This window comes from Eremomyces bilateralis (assembly GCF_010015585.1).
Source record: "Eremomyces bilateralis CBS 781.70 unplaced genomic scaffold P152scaffold_7, whole genome shotgun sequence".
In the NCBI taxonomy this organism is placed as follows: Eukaryota; Fungi; Ascomycota; class Dothideomycetes; order Eremomycetales; family Eremomycetaceae; genus Eremomyces; species Eremomyces bilateralis.
In genome coordinates this window covers 975,910-994,044 of record NW_022985073.1, presented here as the reverse complement: position 1 = coordinate 994,044, position 18,135 = coordinate 975,910, and the positions used below count along the sequence as shown (strand labels likewise).

The 18,135-nt window shown below is 51.7% G+C and overlaps 8 protein-coding genes across 8 annotated transcripts; 7 read left to right on the top strand and 1 right to left on the bottom strand.

Annotated features, from left to right (window-relative positions):
• On the top strand, window positions 1-702 carry P152DRAFT_320249 (uncharacterized protein). The gene has a single exon (XM_033675206.1). The coding sequence runs from the start codon at window positions 341-343 to the stop codon at window positions 590-592; it is 252 nt and encodes an 83-aa protein (XP_033535089.1). The 5' UTR covers window positions 1-340; the 3' UTR covers window positions 593-702.
• Window positions 703-1,738: 1,036 nt separating this feature from the next.
• On the top strand, window positions 1,739-2,431 carry P152DRAFT_448758 (uncharacterized protein; the record flags this gene model as incomplete). The annotated part of the gene is made up of 1 exon (XM_033678076.1): window positions 1,739-2,431. One exon carries the CDS (start codon window positions 1,739-1,741, stop codon window positions 2,429-2,431), a length of 693 nt encoding a protein of 230 aa, XP_033535088.1.
• A 3,175-nt stretch (window positions 2,432-5,606) lies between these two features.
• Window positions 5,607-6,983, top strand: P152DRAFT_367610 (HET-domain-containing protein; the record flags this gene model as incomplete). Its single annotated transcript, XM_033675450.1, has 2 exons — window positions 5,607-6,137; window positions 6,192-6,983. Coding segments are annotated over 2 exons (1,323 nt in total), but the record flags the coding sequence as incomplete, so codon positions are not given.
• Window positions 6,984-7,238: 255 nt separating this feature from the next.
• On the top strand, window positions 7,239-7,484 carry P152DRAFT_378674 (ankyrin; the record flags this gene model as incomplete). The annotated part of the gene is made up of 1 exon (XM_033675678.1): window positions 7,239-7,484. A coding segment is annotated over one exon (246 nt), but the record flags the coding sequence as incomplete, so codon positions are not given.
• A 1,841-nt stretch (window positions 7,485-9,325) lies between these two features.
• Window positions 9,326-10,740, top strand: P152DRAFT_457816 (mitochondrial 2-oxoglutarate/malate carrier protein-like protein). Its single transcript, XM_033679310.1, has 2 exons — window positions 9,326-10,292; window positions 10,347-10,740. The coding sequence occupies exons 1-2, from the start codon at window positions 9,331-9,333 to the stop codon at window positions 10,393-10,395; spliced, it is 1,011 nt and encodes a 336-aa protein (XP_033535085.1). The 5' UTR covers window positions 9,326-9,330; the 3' UTR covers window positions 10,396-10,740.
• Window positions 10,741-11,788: 1,048 nt separating this feature from the next.
• P152DRAFT_448755 (cytochrome P450) lies at window positions 11,789-13,354 on the top strand (the record flags this gene model as incomplete). The annotated part of the gene is made up of 3 exons (XM_033678075.1): window positions 11,789-12,579; window positions 12,631-12,682; window positions 12,734-13,354. 3 exons carry the CDS (start codon window positions 11,789-11,791, stop codon window positions 13,352-13,354), a joined length of 1,464 nt encoding a protein of 487 aa, XP_033535084.1.
• Window positions 13,355-13,604: 250 nt separating this feature from the next.
• On the top strand, window positions 13,605-15,021 carry P152DRAFT_457814 (riboflavin kinase). The gene is made up of 2 exons (XM_033679309.1): window positions 13,605-14,192; window positions 14,395-15,021. Exons 1-2 carry the CDS (start codon window positions 14,046-14,048, stop codon window positions 14,890-14,892), a joined length of 645 nt encoding a protein of 214 aa, XP_033535083.1. The 5' UTR covers window positions 13,605-14,045; the 3' UTR covers window positions 14,893-15,021.
• A 302-nt stretch (window positions 15,022-15,323) lies between these two features.
• Window positions 15,324-17,880, bottom strand: P152DRAFT_394873 (uncharacterized protein; the record flags this gene model as incomplete). Its single annotated transcript, XM_033676274.1, has 5 exons — window positions 15,324-15,518; window positions 15,618-15,823; window positions 15,902-16,463; window positions 16,593-17,587; window positions 17,649-17,880. 5 exons carry the CDS (start codon window positions 17,878-17,880, stop codon window positions 15,324-15,326), a joined length of 2,190 nt encoding a protein of 729 aa, XP_033535082.1.
• Between the last annotated feature and the right edge of the window lie 255 nt (window positions 17,881-18,135).

Genomic DNA, 18,135 nt, shown 5'->3' with positions numbered 1-18,135 from the left:
CAAGATAACGCGCGGATTCATACCTCAAAGTTGTCGACTAGGTGGTTCCAAGACCATCAGATTGCTTGCATCGATTGGCCACCTCATAGCCCAGACCTGAATCCAATTGAGCACATTTGGAGGCAGATGAAAGATTATTTATACCGAAAATACCCGGATTTTGGTAGTCTAAAGGATAACCAGGTCGATAGGATCAAGATGATGCGCGCAATAATAGAGGCCTGGGATTCCATCGGCCAAGACAAGGTAAACGCGCTAATTGAGAGTTTACCGCGTCGTCTGCAGGCTGTACTTGAGGCAAAGGGCTGGTATACTAAATATTAGCCTGTTCTTTCCATCTATGAAGTTTTTAGAGCGGTTAGCCTTTGTAATAGTAATGTATCGATTGATTTATATTGGTGATGCATCTTGTGGTGGAGTGACCCCTCACAGTATCTACTCACGCCACGCGCCCAACATATCCCCTTATATATTGGGCGCTAGACACCCCAATCAATACCACCCCAACCAACATAGAAATGATCTCCAACGCGACGTTTCGCGTTATTTCGCCTCCCGTTGTGGTTTCCATACAAATTTGATAGTAAATTAAAAGATGCACCAATTCTGAAGGAATTAGTCTTTTTCCTGATATTCTACCGATATTGTTTCGTTGTGTTCTACTCTGCTCAAGTTCGTCAGTCAAGACCATCAATTTGTATCACGGTTTTGCCCTACCTAATACTCACCACCACCCATCATGTCTGAATATTTACTCGAGGAGAAACGCGTGGAATTGGCTGCTCAATCGGTCCGTACAGGCGAACAGCCTAATGCAGCGGCTGCGGCGCGGCATTTTGGTGCCCAATCTCTATACCGTCGTATCCTCGCCCGCCTCAATACCACCGGGTCCCGCTCTAGGCGGCCCGGAGATACTTGTTTTCGCCTTCCTCCTTCTGCAGAGGAATATCTCGCTCAATATATACGACGGTTAGATGTACTCCGTCTACCACCGACGAAAGCGCAATTCAAAGCAGCTGCGGAGTTCGCACTAGATCAATATAACGGTGGACCACCGGGGTCTATCGTTCCGCCTCTGGGTCAGCATTGGGTTGCGCGGTATCTTAAACGACACCCTGAGATCAAGACCATGAAGCAGAGGACGCGAGATCTAAAGCGACGAGAGGCAGAGGATTACGAGTCTATCCAGAGCTGGTTCTAGGGCGTCGAATTCATCATTAATGACCAGAATATCGAACCTGAGAATATATGGAATATGGATGAATCCGGATTTATGATCGGGGTAGGCAGCCCCTCCTTAATCGTGCTCGTTCGCGTAGTCTCCGACGAAAACTATAGCCGAATGGCGGTCCCGGAGAACCGTGAAGTAGCTATCGTCGTAGAGGCCGTAAATGCGAAGGGGCGTGAGATTCCTGCCGCTCTTATCATGAATGGGAAATGTATCCTTCAAGGATGGGTCCAAGATGGGATGAATATCGATGAGGATATACTTCTTGGTGCTACGGAGAAGGCGTTTAGTAACGATCTATTCGCACTCGATTGGATACGTCACTTTGAGAGCCATACTAGACCGACTGGTAGAAAAGGGCAAAAGAGGATCCTTTTCCTTGATGGGCACGGATCTCACCAGACGAACCTTTTCGTAGACTTTTTCTGGGAACACGATATCTATCCGATTGCCTTTCCCCCTCATACGACGCACATCATTCAGCCTCTCGACCTTACCTGTTTCCAACCAATGAAGCATTACCACGGGAAGAGGTATGAGTATGCGGTCCGCCAGGGTATCACCGCATACACCAAGCTGGAGTTTCTAGATGGGATTGGAGAAGTGAGGCAGCAGGCCCTTACCGAGGGCACGATCCGCAGCGGTTTCCGGAAGGCTGGAATACATCCCTGGGACCCTGAGATGGTGCTTAAGAAGATCCGCCCACCACCAAGAGAGGCTGAACAGAGACCGTTGACTCCTCCTGAGCAGGGTATCCAGGAGGGTCAGCATGCCTCTCCTGGCCTGAAGACTCCCACCACCGTACGAGCTACACGGCGGTTAGGCAGTTTCATCCAGGAGGACGAAAGTATCCCTATTCATCTCCGTCCTCGCATTGATCAGCTGTGTAGAGGTGCCCAGACTCAGTCCCTTGAAGCGAAGAAGGCGATGCAGGATCTCTACGGCTCAGATCTCGCAAAAAAGATGAGATTACTTAATGCCCGAGAGGGTAACAAACGACGGGTCTTCTCAGGAGGCATGATTACGGTCGACCAATGCAGGACCATCGTGGATAACCGTGAACAGGAGAGGATAGATAAGGCGGCACGCAAGGAGGCGAAGAAGAAGGAAACCGCCCGGAAAAAGGCGGAAAAGGCGAAGGAAGCACGCAAAAAAGCTCGTAAGGATCGTGATAGTCTTACCGCCTCTGCATCTATATCGTAATCATGGCGATAACGCGTGAATTCGAAGGATGGGAGGAGTTTCAATTCGTGATGCATTTTCGACCTCATGGTGGGAGGTCTTAAAAAGTGAGATATAACCTGCCCAACGCGATTAGAAATTAATCCAGTCGGGAGATTACTAGATTGGATGGTTCTGCAAAGATCTACTGCCAAATTTGTATATTAACTCATTGTTTTGGGCTCCATATAGGAAATCTCATCGCTTGGATCATTTCTATGTTGGTTGGGGTGGTATGTTGATTGGGGTGTCTAGCGCCCAATATATGAGGGGATATGTTGGGCGCGTGGCGTGAGTAGTAGACAGGGTGGAGACTTGAGCGAGTTTGAGCGAACTCAAGTCTTACGTAATCGAGTCGCCCGACTCTACTCACACTCGTCTAAGAACCTTGGCGAGCGTGCCTGTGCCGTGGTTGCGCCAACCAAATAAAGTTCCAACTTTCCTTCCTGCTTATGTATAAACAGAGATTTCGTGGTGGTGAAGATGGTGAAGAGGATGATAATCTATATTACACTACTTATCTACATAGCCTCCGTAGACGCCTGATGATAGATAATCCTCTCGAGCTCCATATCACTGATAATACCTTGATTAAACCAATTCTGTAGGCAAATCAGTCTGTTCAACGTTTTTCCCTCCATCCGTGGCCTTTCGGTATCAAGAAGTCTCCCACAAGCTGACCAAATCCGCTCCATATCAGCGGCGGAGGAAGGAGTCGCGAAGAGGTCCAGAGCGATCTGGTATAGAGCGGGAAACCGCGTGCGATTAGCTACCCACCACGTAATAGGCGTATCAGTCTCCTCAGGGGCCTCTCGGAGATAGTAGGAGACCTCATCGGGCGTGGAGATATTACGTGGTTCAAAACGAGGCGCGAGGGCTGCCTGGAAGGCCTTGTAGACCCTTTGGCGATCACTAGGGATGGTCTCCTGCGAGGCCTCCTGTGCATTCTCTGCACCCGAATCATTATCCTGTATCTTGGATACATTCTCGCGGAGTTTGCGTAGGAGCTCGGCAGTCTTGTGGCTACTAGCTTCGGAGTCGTCCAACCACGCCTTCTTGTATTTTGGGTGGAGGAGAAGGGCGAGTCTGTACGCAGGAATATCCTCCATCTTAGACCGGTATTCCTTCGCCTTAACCAGGGCCGCTTGTATGGCCCTTACGAGCTCCTGGAGCTCCTGATTCTGTGAAAGATCCGCGAGGAAACCCTCCAGGGCCCGGATAATCATAAGAAGCGATGGATACGCCTCCCAAAGAGCCCCTTTAGCACCATGGTCCGCATTCCCTTCCAGGATCCAGGTCGCATGCTTCATCGGTTCGTACAACTCGATAAGTTTCTCAAGGATACGCCAATCGTCGACGGTAAGGCCCTGAAGGTGCTGATACCGCTCGCAGTACTGATCAATAGCGACACGCAGCTTGATGGCTCGCTGGACCGAATCGTACCGCGAGTTCCACCGTGTGGCGTTCTCACGTACGATTCTAAGGGGCCGATCGGTCTTAATGGACTTTTCGTTGCCCGTCATATCCTCAATAATATCAGTCTGTATCGTAAAGAACTCTTTCTCCTGTTTAGGACTCTTTTTGATATGACCAATGATAGCTTTAAGCTTGGTAATGGGCTCTATGTCGGTATTGGTAGGAAACCCAGAATCCAAATCCGTGTAGCCTTCAGCCCGCCTAGGTCGTATAGTATCAAGCCCATTGTCATTGCTGGCTTCGATATTAGACGAATGGTCCCTGGAAAGCTGTTGGCAAACTAAATTCACGATGTGGGTACTACAGCGTAAACGCCTTCCCGATAAAGTGAGATTTAGGAGCTTCCCAAGCTCTTTAACCGCGGTAGAGTTGTTTTCCGCGTTATCAGACATTAGGAACGCAATCCTTGCCTGTATCTCAAACGTTTGGATAGCCTTGGTAAGGAGCTGTGCGATATTGTCGCCGGTATGAGCACCTTCGATCTCCTCTAGCCGTAAGAGGATATTTTGTTGACGCGGTATTCCTTCCCCGGAGATGAAATGCGCCTCGATCCCAAGGAAAGGAAGGTCGTTCGTAGAGGTCCAGATGTCATAAGACAGTGAAACATTGCTAAGACTCCGCGAGATCTTATGAGAAACGAGACGACGACATTCCTTGTATGCGAGATCAATTTTCTTGCGCACAGACTTATGGTTGCGTACTCCCATCTCAATCTCTCCACCACTTAAAGACTCCATCAGCGCGTTGAAGCTGTTTGACGAAGCCTGACGAAAAGGCACTCCATCAACCACTAGCCATTTCAAATAGGCTGTGTGGGCGTTGAGGAGGGTCCTCTGACGGTATCCTGTAAAATCCTCCCACGATTCTGGATGTCCTGGAGGGATAACCTTCGATCCATGCCTGAGAAAACCGTGATCGTTTATGAGATGTCGACGGGCATTGGAAGTAGCTGATGTCGAATACATCTTGATATCGTTGATCGATTTCGCTTGAAACCAGCATTTACGACAGACCCAGTACGGTATCTCTTCCTCTGTATCGCCCATTTTCCGTACTGTAAACCCCCAGTACCATATGGAGCTTGTCCGGTGTTTCTTCCGCATTGCTTGACGCGTTGGAGGAACGTCAACCGCATATAGACCGTATTTGTCGAGCTGAGGTCGCAGGGGGACAAACTCTAGCAGTCGGTCTGTTTCCGTGGTATATGGGGTCTCAGACGACGAGGTCGAGGAGTACGAGTCTGTATACGATGCCATATTGATGTTTTCCATGATCGGAATCTCGTTTTCTTGAAATCTCACGGACTTTTGGTGAAACCGGACCAAGACACAGACTTGAATTTCGGTTTTGAGCTACTGTACATTTGTAACATGAGCAATGAACATCGAATTTCGACATGAAGCCGTCATTGCTATGTAATTCATATGGTTTTATAGCCATAACGAGCAAATCTGGGGTCCAAGTCCAGCAAGATTGGTAGACTAGTATGGAAGAGGATTAGCGGGAGACTCGCTACGAATCTTGAGCGAGCATCGAGCGAGTCCTTGGCGAGCGAGTGCAAATGAAGCGAGTGGCTCGACTCAAGTCTCCAGCCTGGTAGTAGAGCTCTAGCTGAATCGAGCGCTAGAAGAAGATAGAAGAAGAATTCAAGTTCTCCACTCGCCATGTTGACTCCAACATCATGTCGGAATATCGTTATTCTCAGCTTTCGCTACCCACCAGCATCCGCCTCCTTCGACTGCTACCAAGCGAAAAGGACGCAAAGAGCTTACGATGCGAACTCTTCGATTATCGCTTACGAAACTCAAATAAACCATCTCATCCTTACGAAGCACTATCGTACGTTTGGGGCAGCGAGGACAAACCACAGACCATCATTATCGATAACCAAAGTTTGGATGTTACGCAAAATCTCTACACGGCGCTTCTACATCTCCGAGACCATGGCTGTTCTCGAATCATCTGGATAGATGCTATTTGCATCGACCAAGCAAATGATAAGGAAAAAGAAGATCAGATCCCGTTAATGGCAGAGATTTACGCCAAAGCACACCGTGTAGTTGTTTGGCTTGGGGAGGCTGAGAACGATAGCGATCGAGCGCTTGAGGCAATACGTCTCACAGGCGAGACCACTGCAAGGATATCAAACACAGAATTAGACCAAACGGCATTTCTGCAACTGCTTCAACGGCCATGGTTTCGGCGAATTTGGGTAAGCCACTAAAGCTTAAATGCCAATATTCGGATAGACTAAATACTGTTTAAGGTTCTGCAAGAAATGGCAGCAGCCCGACATATTCTGATCATATGTGGTTCTATAGAGATTGATGGTCATGCCTTCTGCTCAGGTCTAGACGTTTTAGGTGCAGGCTTCAAATTCTCCACGAGTCAAGTTGCCTTCTTGATCCGAGGAGCAATATTCCGGTCTAGGAATATGTCGCGAAAGCAGGGGATACTCTCGCTAGATATTTGTTCTCTAGGCGAGCTCATTGATATGTACCATTCCCATCAGGCAACGAAACGCCACGACAAGGTATATGCCTTGCTCGGCATGTGCTCGGACGATTTAAGTACAGCTGGCCTAGAGCCTGACTATAGTCTTCCGTGGAGGGTGCTTATGCAGCGCGTGGTCAAGTTCCTTCTTAGTGATCATGTCTCCGTTGATACCTGGAACGAAAAGGAGACGGCGGTTATTAAGAGCAAGGGCTGTGTACTTGGCAAGGTGGCAACGGTAGGTATCAACAATGTTTCGGGTGGTAGACAAAATGTGAAAGCCATAATCAAGACATCACCAGGGTGTGGAATAAGTGGGAGCGCTAGTTGGCTTCTGCAGACCTCGGCCAAATCCATTCAAAACGGAGACCTGATATGTCTGTTGCGAGGAGCCTTAATGCCCACGATCGTCAGATTACGGGGGGATCATTTTACAGTTGTTGTAATCGCGGCCGTACCTCCGAAGCACATACATGCAAAGAATAATGATGTTGAGTGGTCGGAACTTGCGCAATCGGCATCTTTCATACGCGATTTTCTTCTTATTTGGGACTGGGAAACCTCCCTTCAGGATATACAGGATTCTAGTCAACACGATGCATTCATGCGAACAAATGATTTGCAGTCGCAACATACAATGATAAAGTTAGAGAACGATATAGATAATGTTATCCGAACATGGAACGTTGTACAGATATTAGGAGACATAGGAGCATTCAGCGAAGCAGAAGAAAAGAGAAAAAAGGCAACAGAGTTCTTTCAGGTAGCTGTTGGGAAAAAGCACCCGCATTCCACAGAATGCGAGTGCAGCCAGGTACCGCTATTATGGGTTGCAGAGAATGGAGATGATGCGGTAGTACGCATGCTTCTTGCGAGGGATGATGTTGATCCGGACTTGAAGGACTGCTCCGGCCAGACGCCGCTGTCGCGGGCGGCCGTGAACGGGCACGAGGCCGTGGTCAAGCTGCTGCTCGAGGCCGGCAAGGTCGACACCGACTCGAAGGACAACTCCGGTCAGACGCTGCTGTCGCGGGCGGCTAGGAACGGACACGCCGCCGTGGTCAAGCTGCTGCTCGAGACGCGCAAGATCGATGCCGACTCGGCGGACAACTCCGGTCAAACGCCGCTGTGGCGGGCGGTCGGGAGCGAGCACACCGCCGTAGTCAAGCTGCTGCTCAAGACGGGCAAGGTCGATGCCGACTCGAAGGACAATATCGGTCGGACGCTGCTGTTGCGAGCGGCCGGGAACGGACACGCCGCCGTGGTCAAGCTGCTGCTAGAGACGGGCAAGGTCGACGCTGACTCGGAGGACAAGGACGGCCGGACGCCGCTATCGAGGGCGGCCTGGAACGGATACGACGCCGTGGTCAAGTTGCTGCTCGAGACGGGCAAGGTGCCTCGGGAGCAAAAGTCCAGTCAAATGCCAAAAAACGCTCCAGGGAAGAAGCCATTAAGAAACCCGAGGTCGCTCTGCGCCCGGTGGCTCCTGAATGACATGCATTGAATGCAACAGTCCATAGTGGATCCCCGAGCGTTTGTTCGGTGCAGATCGGAGCGGAAGCTACTTGAGCTTATTCCGAGCGGTGGCTAGTATGGTCTGCAGGGAGCTAAAAGCAATTTTTTCACGGGACGACGACAGACCACAGAGAGTCGTACGGGAGTGTCTTTTCTTGCAATAGCTGGCTTGTCAATGTCTCATCTCAAGTTTCAATAGAAGATGAGGAGAAAAGCGACTGAGGGGGTCACAGGGAACGCTGGAAGCGACCAGCCGGTACAAACGTCATCATACTTACCCCGCACTCTCATCTCAGCTCTCATTGCACCAGGTTCATCCATCCGCACATTGATTGATTGCCCCCCCAGATACGACAGTGATACGGCAGCAGTACAACGGGAGGAGATATACGGTAAATTGTTCCATTGGAGACATGGCAGGTACAGGTACTTCGACCATATATCGCACCTGCCCTCCCGTGACTGAATCTATGCCCGCGCCTTCTCAAAAAGAACAGGAAGTTTGCCTGTCGCTCTTTCCCTTGTTCCTCTCTCTCGGTATCGCCATCCCACCCGACTGATTCTTTCGTGAACCATTAATCGAATATCTTCCTGATCGGCTATCAAAGAGCCATTGAGAGTTGACACGTGCTGTATGATGACTGGTAATTGAATGATCGCACTCTGCTCACCTTTGTCCATTCTTTTCGAGCTCCAGTCGTCGAACTCCGCCCGGTTCTTGAAACCTATAAGTTTCCAGCGCCAGCTGCTGGTGGTGGGATTCCATGTGCCTAGCCCAACAACATCACCATCACGTCACCGATATCGCCTCTCGAACGTGTGGAACGTGCCGAGTGAACAGCGCTTCACGTACCCCCAACGGTCTTGAAAAGACCAACAAGCGCTGCATCGGAAACGAATCTGTCGTGGTGAGTGGAGCCTTTCGCTTTCCCGAAACATCCCGAAGGGAACTCGAGCAGCGTCCTAGCAACTCCCGTGAAACCGGCAGCCGTCTGACGAACGCAATGCGACGAATGCAATGAGCCACGGTGATCGCCAATACCGGCTATCACCACCTGCCGATGCGTTCGCGGCTGCATGGACATCGTTGTGGGTACCACGCTGCAGGTGTCGAGTCTCCGTGACGGTATGGTGTGTAGCCGGATAAAAATATTCGCTGACCTGGGCTGCGGATCAGGATACTCCAGGGACCATAGGTCCTCAAGAACAACCGATATCTACCGCTTATAATCCTTGAAAAGTCGCGTTGCTCCTCGAAAAAGAGGGCTTGGTGGACTGTACGAGCTTCAATTGCTGAAAGATCGTTGAAATCTCCATTCCTGGAACAAATTGTTCGTACTCCCCGTCTGGAAGCATAGGGAGGGACAGATCTGACTGACAACAGGACAACAGTCAGGATGCCTCCATCCACCCACCTTGATGTCTCCAAGGCCCAACCTACCTCTGCTATTAGCGCTACCAAAGCGGGTCTGGTCGACGTTGCAGATAACCCTCAGGATGCTACCAAGTCATTTCTACGCAGCCCTTTCATGAAAGCAGCGCTTCCGTTCATCAACGGCGGCCTCGGCGGAATGTCGGCGACTGCCGTAATCCAGCCCGTGGACATGGTCAAAGTGCGCCTCCAACTCGCGGGCGAGGGCGCCAGAGGCGGACCCAAACCCACCCCTATCACCGTCACGCGGGAACTCCTCGCTTCAGGCAAAGCTCTCGACCTATACACGGGACTGTCCGCCGGCCTCCTTCGCCAGGCAGTCTACACGACCGCCCGCCTTGGCTTCTTCGACACGTTCATGAACGGTGTGAACGCCCGGGCGGCGAAGGCCGACAGACAGGTCGCCTTCAAGGAACGTGCTGCTGCCGGCCTTGCCGCCGGTGGAATAGCGGCCTTCATTGGCAATCCCGCCGATCTGTCCCTGATTCGCATGCAATCCGACGGCCTGAAACCCGCTGCCGAGCGCGCCAATTACAAGTCCGTCCTTGACGCGCTAGCCCGCATCTCGCGCAACGAAGGCATCGGCGCCCTCTGGGCCGGCTGCAATCCGACAGTCGTCCGTGCCATGGCACTGAACTTCGGCCAACTAGCCTTCTTCTCCGAGGCGAAGAGCCAGCTGAAGGACACGAGTCTGTCGCCGCGGAACCAGACGCTAGCGGCGAGCGCGATCGCTGGGTTCTTTGCCAGCTACTTCAGCCTGCCCTTCGACTTTGTGAAGACGCGGCTGCAAAAACAGACGAAGGGACCGGATGGCACGCTGCCGTATAAGGGGATGTTGGATTGTTTCACGAAGGTTACGAGGGAGGAGGGGATCCTGAGATTCTACCGCGGTTTCGCCACGTATTATGTCCGAATCGCGCCGCATGCGTGAGTGCATTTCATGTTACTCCGGGTTGATCGTGTCGCTGACAACATTTCTAGGATGGTGACGCTCATCGTGGCCGACTACCTCAACTTTCTTACGAAATGATTGCTTCTCGCCGGTCCGCAGTCGAAGTCGCTCGTCGGATAACCATCGTAGTCGCATTCATCGACCGGTCTCCAGACCGTGTGTCAAGTTTCTGTTCTCTTTTCATGCATTTATTATCAGCTTAAGGCATTTTGAATGGGAGTACTAGGGCGCTCATGGGAGGATATCCGTTCGTATCTGGTGCACCATGCATTCTCCTATTTCTCTTCCTACCTACCTACCTTATTGACATTCCCCTCTTGCAAGGAAGGGGTGGCAGAAGCCGGATCGGTTGCAACTGACGATAATAACATGAAATAGCTTATTGCTATCCAAAAAAATGCATCGAGTTCAATAGAATTCGCACGTGAATCAGTGAACCAACACTATTTATTGGTGATTTGATACAGGGTACAGTGTCCAGACCGTCGATGCTTGAGAGTGTCTGGACTCCGGAGTGTTGGCTTTGATGGAAGATGGCAAATCGACAACATTGCCGGTATCGGTTGCGATATATCCGAGCTTCAATCTGGCTGTGGTCCGAGCTTCTGTCAACTCCCAACTGGGCACTGGCGACAACTGCGGAACTGCCAACTGGCCCCCAACTAGCCAACTCCCAACTCCCAAGTGGCACTCTGTCATATACATACAAGTCTTGGGTCACGCCACGCGCCCCATATTGCCATATCTGCTCCCAATGCTCAGGCACAACAAGGCGCGCTTACGGACGTCGCTGGTCTTTTGCTGACTGCTGACTTATTAAATCGCTTTCTGGGGAGCGGAATGGCTGCTTTAAATTTCAAGCCGTGTCTGTTCCAGCTTCCAATTTTCCGCATGCCTTTTCATTGGATGAGGACTTCAAATGGCTTGATTTTGATCAGCAGGAGTCTCATTCGACTCAATCTTATCGCTTCACGGTTGCGAGAACTCGCATACGAGAAAGGAGAGCTAACCACCTCTGAATCATTTGTTCCAGTCGCTCCGTCTAAAACCTTTTTTATTTTCACGATATCCTTCCAATCTGCGTGTCCACTCTTAAAAGTTGGGAAGTCGTTTTTTTTTTTTGATTTGGGAGTCATGGTATAGGGGCAATCTGCGAAGCCGCTGTATCTACTGATCAAAGATAGAGCGCGAAACAACCGTATCGCGGCCCACGAGGAAAGGTACACGGAACCTATAGGCATGATGGAATACTCCAAAGGCGTACCGATCGTGCTGGCGGCTACGGCAGCATCGCTGGTTTACTTCGTGGTTCGGCTTGTACAAATCCGACGTTTTTACCAAGATCTCGTACGTTTCATTCCATCTCCATGATCATTGGCAACGAATTATAGTCTCCTTGGTTACGACCAATTTATTGACGTCCACTCAGCCGAAACCACCTCATAGTTTCTTGTTCGGCCATCTCCCCATCATGGGCGACGTCGTGAAGCTGTTCCCCCCGAACGTCCACCCGCAAGCCTATTACACCTACATCGCCCAAAAATACAACCTCTGCGGCCTCTACTACATGGATCTGTGGCCCTTGGGTCCCGCCCAGCTTATCCTCGTCAGCCCGGAGACCGCTCACCAAGTCACGGTGCTCAAAAGCCTACCGAAGCACAAGATGGAATCTGAGTTCCTCGGCCCGCTCATCAAGGAAAATAACATCGCGACATCGAACAACCCGCTTTGGAAGCATCTACACAACATGCTGGCGCCGACATTCGCCCCGGCACATATCAAGAACCAAGTGAGCGTGATGGTCGAGGAATTCCTGCATTTCCGAGACACTCTGGGGAGGTTGGCGGATAGCGGCGAAGTATTCCGGTTGGAGGATCACACGGCGGCGGCGGTTTTCGATATCATTGGTCGCATTACGTTCAATGAGCGATTGCACGCGCAGGCAGGCGGGTCGGAGTACTTGCGGAATTTGAGAGTCATGATGGCGAACTTCATCGCGACCAATCAAACGTGGAATCCAGTTAAAAAGTTCACGGCGAAACGGGCTTTGCGTAACGTGAGGCGAAAAGTCGATCAGAGCCTTGGGCGGACGGTGAAAGAGAGACATAGGTTACTACGGGACTCCAAAGTCGTACCAACAAAGAAAGACCCATACAGCATCCTGGATCTCTTCTTAAGAGACAAGCTGAAAGAATGTCAAGAGAAAGGATTGCCCGATTCGGTGGAGTTAGACCCGGAATTTGTAGATCTTGCCGTGCAAAAGTATGTCTCGGTCTCCTTGATCTCATGCCCGTGCTAATAATAGACGATTAGTCTCAAGGCTCTTCTCATTGGCGGTCAAGGAACCACCACCAGTACTATTTGCGTAAGTTATAGTCCGTGGGTTACTCAATTTCACTCGCTGACATAGCACCAGTGGGCATATATGCTACTCTCGTGCTACCCCGACGTCGCTCAGAAACTACGCGACGAGCATGCTCGCGTCTTCGATCCGAGTACGGACCGCACAGTCGAAATACTCCGTCATGAACCATATAAGACCAACAAGCTCGAATACACGACAGCTGTTCTCAGAGAGACGTTGCGTCTCTACCCCGTCGGATTCGGAATCCGCGTCGGCAACGAGGACAGCACTGTGCAGTGGGAAGGTCGACACTACCCGACGGCGAACCTAATGATCGCGCCTGTGCAACATAGCATGCACTACGATCCCACTATCTATCACAATCCCGCCGAGTTCAATCCGGAGCGATTCGTCGATCCCGATCACGCTACTCAATTCGGGTGGAGGCCGTTTGAACGAGGTCCGCGCAAGTGTGCGGGGCAAGAACTCGCCTTGGAGGAGATGCGGATTGCGCTGTTGCTGACGGTCCGCGACTTTGACTTCGAGGCCGTCGATGTACAGCCGAATTCTACCCAGCGAGTCCCGTTTACGGACTTTGACTTGAAGATTGGAGATATGGCGTTTCAGGAATTGGGGATGGATGCAAAGCCTCGAGGTGGGATGAAGATGAGAGTTCGTAGAAGGGCTCGTTAAAGTTGGTGTACGATTTATATCCTGCTGGATGGTTGTATTTTAATGTCGTTTAATTACTCTGGCGTGGGGTTGGAGGGTCGCGGGGAGTTTTGGAACTGCGGCTACTCTCCTCCAATCGATCTTCATTTTTAGTGTTCAAGAATAACAGACATCCACTAATCCTATCAAGCGGCACGGTCCCTGTGAAGATATGGAGATGGTAACGGCTGACAAATGAAGACTTCTAATCAACTTCGAGTGTCTTCGACCCCTTGAGAGTTCCTTGAAGCAATTCACATAAACAAGCTTCTCTCTGGGGTTTATATTCAGGTTGACTGCAACTGTTCAGTTCCATTTGATGCTCAATTGCGACCCCGCAGCACCCTAGCATTATAGAAGGACACTTTATCGTTCATCCACCAAGTCCTAATCGATTCGAATACGTAACTTAGTACTACCACTGAGAGCGTCTGAGGTGAAGTCCCGCCCAACTCTATTCTACTCTGCGGTTCCTCTTTGCTTAGTCAACCAATGTGCCTGAGGCACCCAGGCGGCAATCTGATATCTCTCTCAGTTTGACTTGACGGGACAACTGAACCCTGATTGATATCCATATTCCGAAATCCAACGAGCCTCGGTATCTGCTGCGTCAAGCAAACTTAACCCAAAGACCTGTTTGGAACGGATACAGATACGTGCCTCGTTTTGTAGTATGGCGGAAGAACACACCGTGGACATTTCAAAAGCAAGGCCGCGGAAGCCCAGGGAGCCCATTGCCGGGCCAGACAAAGTAGGGCCGCCGTTTCCTCTTCGGATAAGAGGACCGGTCATCAAAGGCTTTGGCAGAGGCAGTAAAGAGGTACGGTTTTTGAACTGCTATTTTGTGTTGGTTTTATATCTATGTCTTTTGCGGAATTTATGTAGTAAAGTTTATTATTGTTCTTGCTATGGACCCTATCATTCATGTCAAGTCACGATAAGAAACTCTTAACATCCCCTCCCTATTTGACGCCCTGTTTTCGCCAGCATAATTATTTCAAACTTATCTGACGTAATTCCAGCTTGGCATCCCGACGGCCAACATTCCAATTTCCGGCCTCGCCATCGATGGCAACTCCGAGATAGCCAAGGGCGTCTACTATGGCTGGGCGGGCCTCGACTTCGTCTGCTCCAACACCCCCACCGACACGCTCGCCACCTCCGTCCCCTCGTCACCCGTGGCGCAGATCCACCCCGCAGTTCTCTCCATCGGGAACAACCCGTTCTACAACAACGAGCGACTCTCATGCGAGGTGCACCTCCTCCATGGCTTCAAGTCAGACTTCTACGGCGCGCGGATGAGCCTCATGGTGCTGGGCTATATTCGGCCGGAGTATGACTATGAGGGGTTGGATGCGCTGATTGAAGACATTAAGACTGATGTGGAGGTCGCGAGGAGGAGTCTGGCGCGGGAGGATTACTTGAATTGTGCGAAGCAGCCGTGGTTGGTGGATTTCGGGGAGAATTGGCACGCGGATGGAGGGGAGGGAGATGATGTAGGAACCGGCGCGGCCAAATGAACGTTAGGAGAGCTTGATGCCGAGCTTTCGTGTACTCGAAGCGATGAGCGATGCCCTTCAATAGATACAACCCGCAGATCCGATTACATTAGAGCGCTGGAGAATCGCAACGTCATAGAATATCACCGATATCACGGGCATCACGCCTGATGCGCAAACTGTGGATTGATAAATAGAACACATTTGCTTGGGCAGCCCTCTTTTCCCCCGAGGGAGGCCAAGCCGGCGATCCTCTTCATGCCGATCGTGAATCTCGTAAAATGCAGAATTCATCAACCTGTCACGATGTTCCTGGCTCAGATCGGCAAACAACCCGTGCCTCTGAAGCCCTACGCGCAACGCCGTGATATGAAGAATTAAGCCCTGGGACATGCAGATGAAACATTTTCGCGAGTACAAAGGAAAAAGAAATCCCAGCTGCAGTCGTTTCTCTACTGCGAGAGAACAGGGAGGAACTGAAAGTCGTTAGCAAGAGTGTAAACGAAGGTGGGGACGGGGGCAAGACTCACGTTCATAACCAACAAGGCGGGCATCCCGAACAAATCACTTTTCACATGCCAGCAGAACATGGTATCCACGCTCCCTTCCTTCTCACCTAACCGATTCATCCCCGCCTCCCCCTCCATCTTCCACCCAGAACCATGCACGGCCTGCAAGCCTCCAATGCCTTGTTGATTGACCCAAGCGTCCCGGTCCCTTCCCCCCTGAGCCCGCTCCTCACTGACCCCTCCGGTCCTCCCGTCTACATCCTGCATGGGACCCGTCTCCGCCGCCGCTCTATCGGGGGGGTGCTCGCGGTACTTTAAGATCCGTCCCCGTCGCATCACCCAGTCGTTCGATGCTGAGAAAGCAAGGCGCGAGAAGTCGTCGAAGAACTGGACCACGGAATCGTCATCCAGCAGCTCGGCGATCGAGATCGGGACTGGCTTTTCTGCGTTCTGGGATTTCTGTGGCGTGTTCCCGGGCAGCGAGTTTTGCGGCGTCGCCTCGCGTTCCTGGCCGCCTCGACGGAGCTCGGGGCTCCGGGTGCCATTTCTCATGTTTCGCTCCCGCTCTTGTTCCTGGGTCGGGATTCGCGGTGTATTTAGCCCGGCTTTCCCAGTGCCGACCCGGCTATCCTTCACCTCCCACCGGTTGCTGTTGTGATTCTTCTCCCTGCCGAGCAACACCTCTCTGTTCCACCCGGTTAAGATACAGAACTCTTTGCTACACGCGGCAACTTCTCCCGTCCGTCTCAGGATGATCGTCGGCGTCCCGTGAGCATTCAAGTAGCCTTCATATTCCCACAGCCAGCGCTGGAAGCTTTTCTCCGCGTGGACGAGATCCTCCCGCGATTGATGCTCTTGGCAGGAGATGAACGACGGACGAACCGCAGAAAGGGAGCGTGCGACACGAACCAGATTGCCATGGCCGAGCCGGGAACGAAGGGTCGAGACTAGGGCGTGAAACGAGGCGGTATATCCGTACGGTTCTTTCACGCTGTAGCAGACCGAGGCGTCACGCTGTCGTTTGGTGACCCGAGGAGGTGGAGGAGGGAGCTGTTGCACGGGCTGTTGCGATGTTTGAGGGTTCTGAACGGGTTGGTGGTGCGCCAGTATTTCAGGAGCATGCGCCTGGGTTGCCTGCGCGAGGTTCCCAGGCGTGGATTGTGATCGTGATTTCGCAGTTGAATCCGCCTGAGGTCCAGGGTAGATAGGTACCTGGTGTTGCTGCTGCGCTCCCGGAGGCTGCGTACTGAACAGGCTTGGGGAGATGGGCTGATTATCAAACCCACCCATCTCCTGTGCCGTTGAACCAGGGCTTGCTGATGATAGACTGCCTGGTCCGGCACCGATTGCGTATGCATTCGGCATCCCACCAGTAGCCACTCCGCCTAGATCGACTGGTCCGACAGTGGGAGTATTATGCGGAGTGCTCAGCAGACCGCTGACGCTGGAAGGTCGTGGATGGGAGCTTTGCCAATCGGCCTGCATAAGGGCATCCTGACCAAACAGGTAATGCTGCCCCGATGCGTCGGAGAAGCTACCGGAGTTTAATGCTTGCGGTTGCTGTTGTCCGTACGTGGCTCCGGGGAAGGGAGGGTTCAGAGAGCTGTCGTTATCACTGTCGCCAGCACCGGTCGCGATCTGGCCAAGCATGCCGAACTCCATCGCACCGTAGTTACTGCTGAAGTTGAAGCTTGACACATCGAAGTTGTAGATGGCCGGATCACTCGGGTCGAAGAGCGGGCCACCAAACTGATTGAGCGGATTAACGGATGACTGGCCACTTTGGGGCATGGAGGTAGCCATGTTTTGGAGAGGGGGCGTTTGCTGGTGTCCCCCTAATTGGAAGGGAGGAGATATTGGAGTCTGTTGGTTACTGAACGTGCTGCCTCCGGGGGTGCTCTGCATAGGAGGCTGCATTTGACTCTGGGAGCTTGTTTGTTGGTACATGTCGAAACCAGAGGTTTGCGTGGGCGAGAAGAAGGGGGCCGACTGAGCCAGTGGAGTTTGCGACATTGGCAAGCTGCTCTGCGGGGCATTGGGTGCCGACTGGGAGCCGTTGCGAAGATGGTGATGGTAGTTTCCTCCCACGCCCGGTAAAAGGGCTTCCGGGGGTGCGTCATGGAGATACTTGGCTTTCTTACGGACACCATCATGGCATTGGTCGGCAATACCGCGCTTGACGCAGCGCTGACAAGGTCGTTCGTCACCTAAGGAAAGCTGATTAGAGGCCAAACCACAAAATAAATAAAAGCTAGGCTGAAGACAAACCACAAGTCAAATGAGCCCGTTGACAAGCAAAGCACGCTCGTCTCGCCTTCTTTCTTCTCGGTCTGGTCGGGTCTTTGGGATTGGGTTTAGTTGCTGCTCCATTGCCATTGGTGATGCCCGTCTCTCCAGCACCAGTGGACTCATCTCGAGTCGTCTCGCGAGAGTCAGTCCCTCGTCCATCGTTGCGTGAAGAGCCACCTCGCTCAGTCTTTAGAGAAGTTGATTCGGCCATTTCGTCGTCTGAATCAGGGGAGGGTGTTTTCGCAGGGGAGGGCGAAGACGCATTGCTGTGGGGGGCTTGGGGGAACATAATATCTTCCAGAAGCAGTGTGATGACAGGGGTGTTGCGTTTGCTGAGTGTGCCAGACCAAGGATGATGCCCAGGGATATCATATACGGACGAACCGTAATAGAAAAAGGTAACCCCACTTGTTGGAGTGTGCAACTTGAAGGATAAAATAATAGAATGGATATGACGCCTTCTTTG

Coding starts and splice junctions, on each gene's coding strand:
- P152DRAFT_457816 (XM_033679310.1), top strand. CDS start 9,331: ATGCCTCCATCCACCCACCTTGATGTCTCCAAGGCCCAACCTACCTCT. Junction 10,293..10,346: donor GTCCGAATCGCGCCGCATGC/GTGAGTGCATTT, acceptor CAACATTTCTAG/GATGGTGACGCTCATCGTGG.
- P152DRAFT_320249 (XM_033675206.1), top strand. CDS start 341: ATGAAGTTTTTAGAGCGGTTAGCCTTTGTAATAGTAATGTATCGATTG.
- P152DRAFT_457814 (XM_033679309.1), top strand. CDS start 14,046: ATGGCGGAAGAACACACCGTGGACATTTCAAAAGCAAGGCCGCGGAAG. Junction 14,193..14,394: donor TTGGCAGAGGCAGTAAAGAG/GTACGGTTTTTG, acceptor ACGTAATTCCAG/CTTGGCATCCCGACGGCCAA.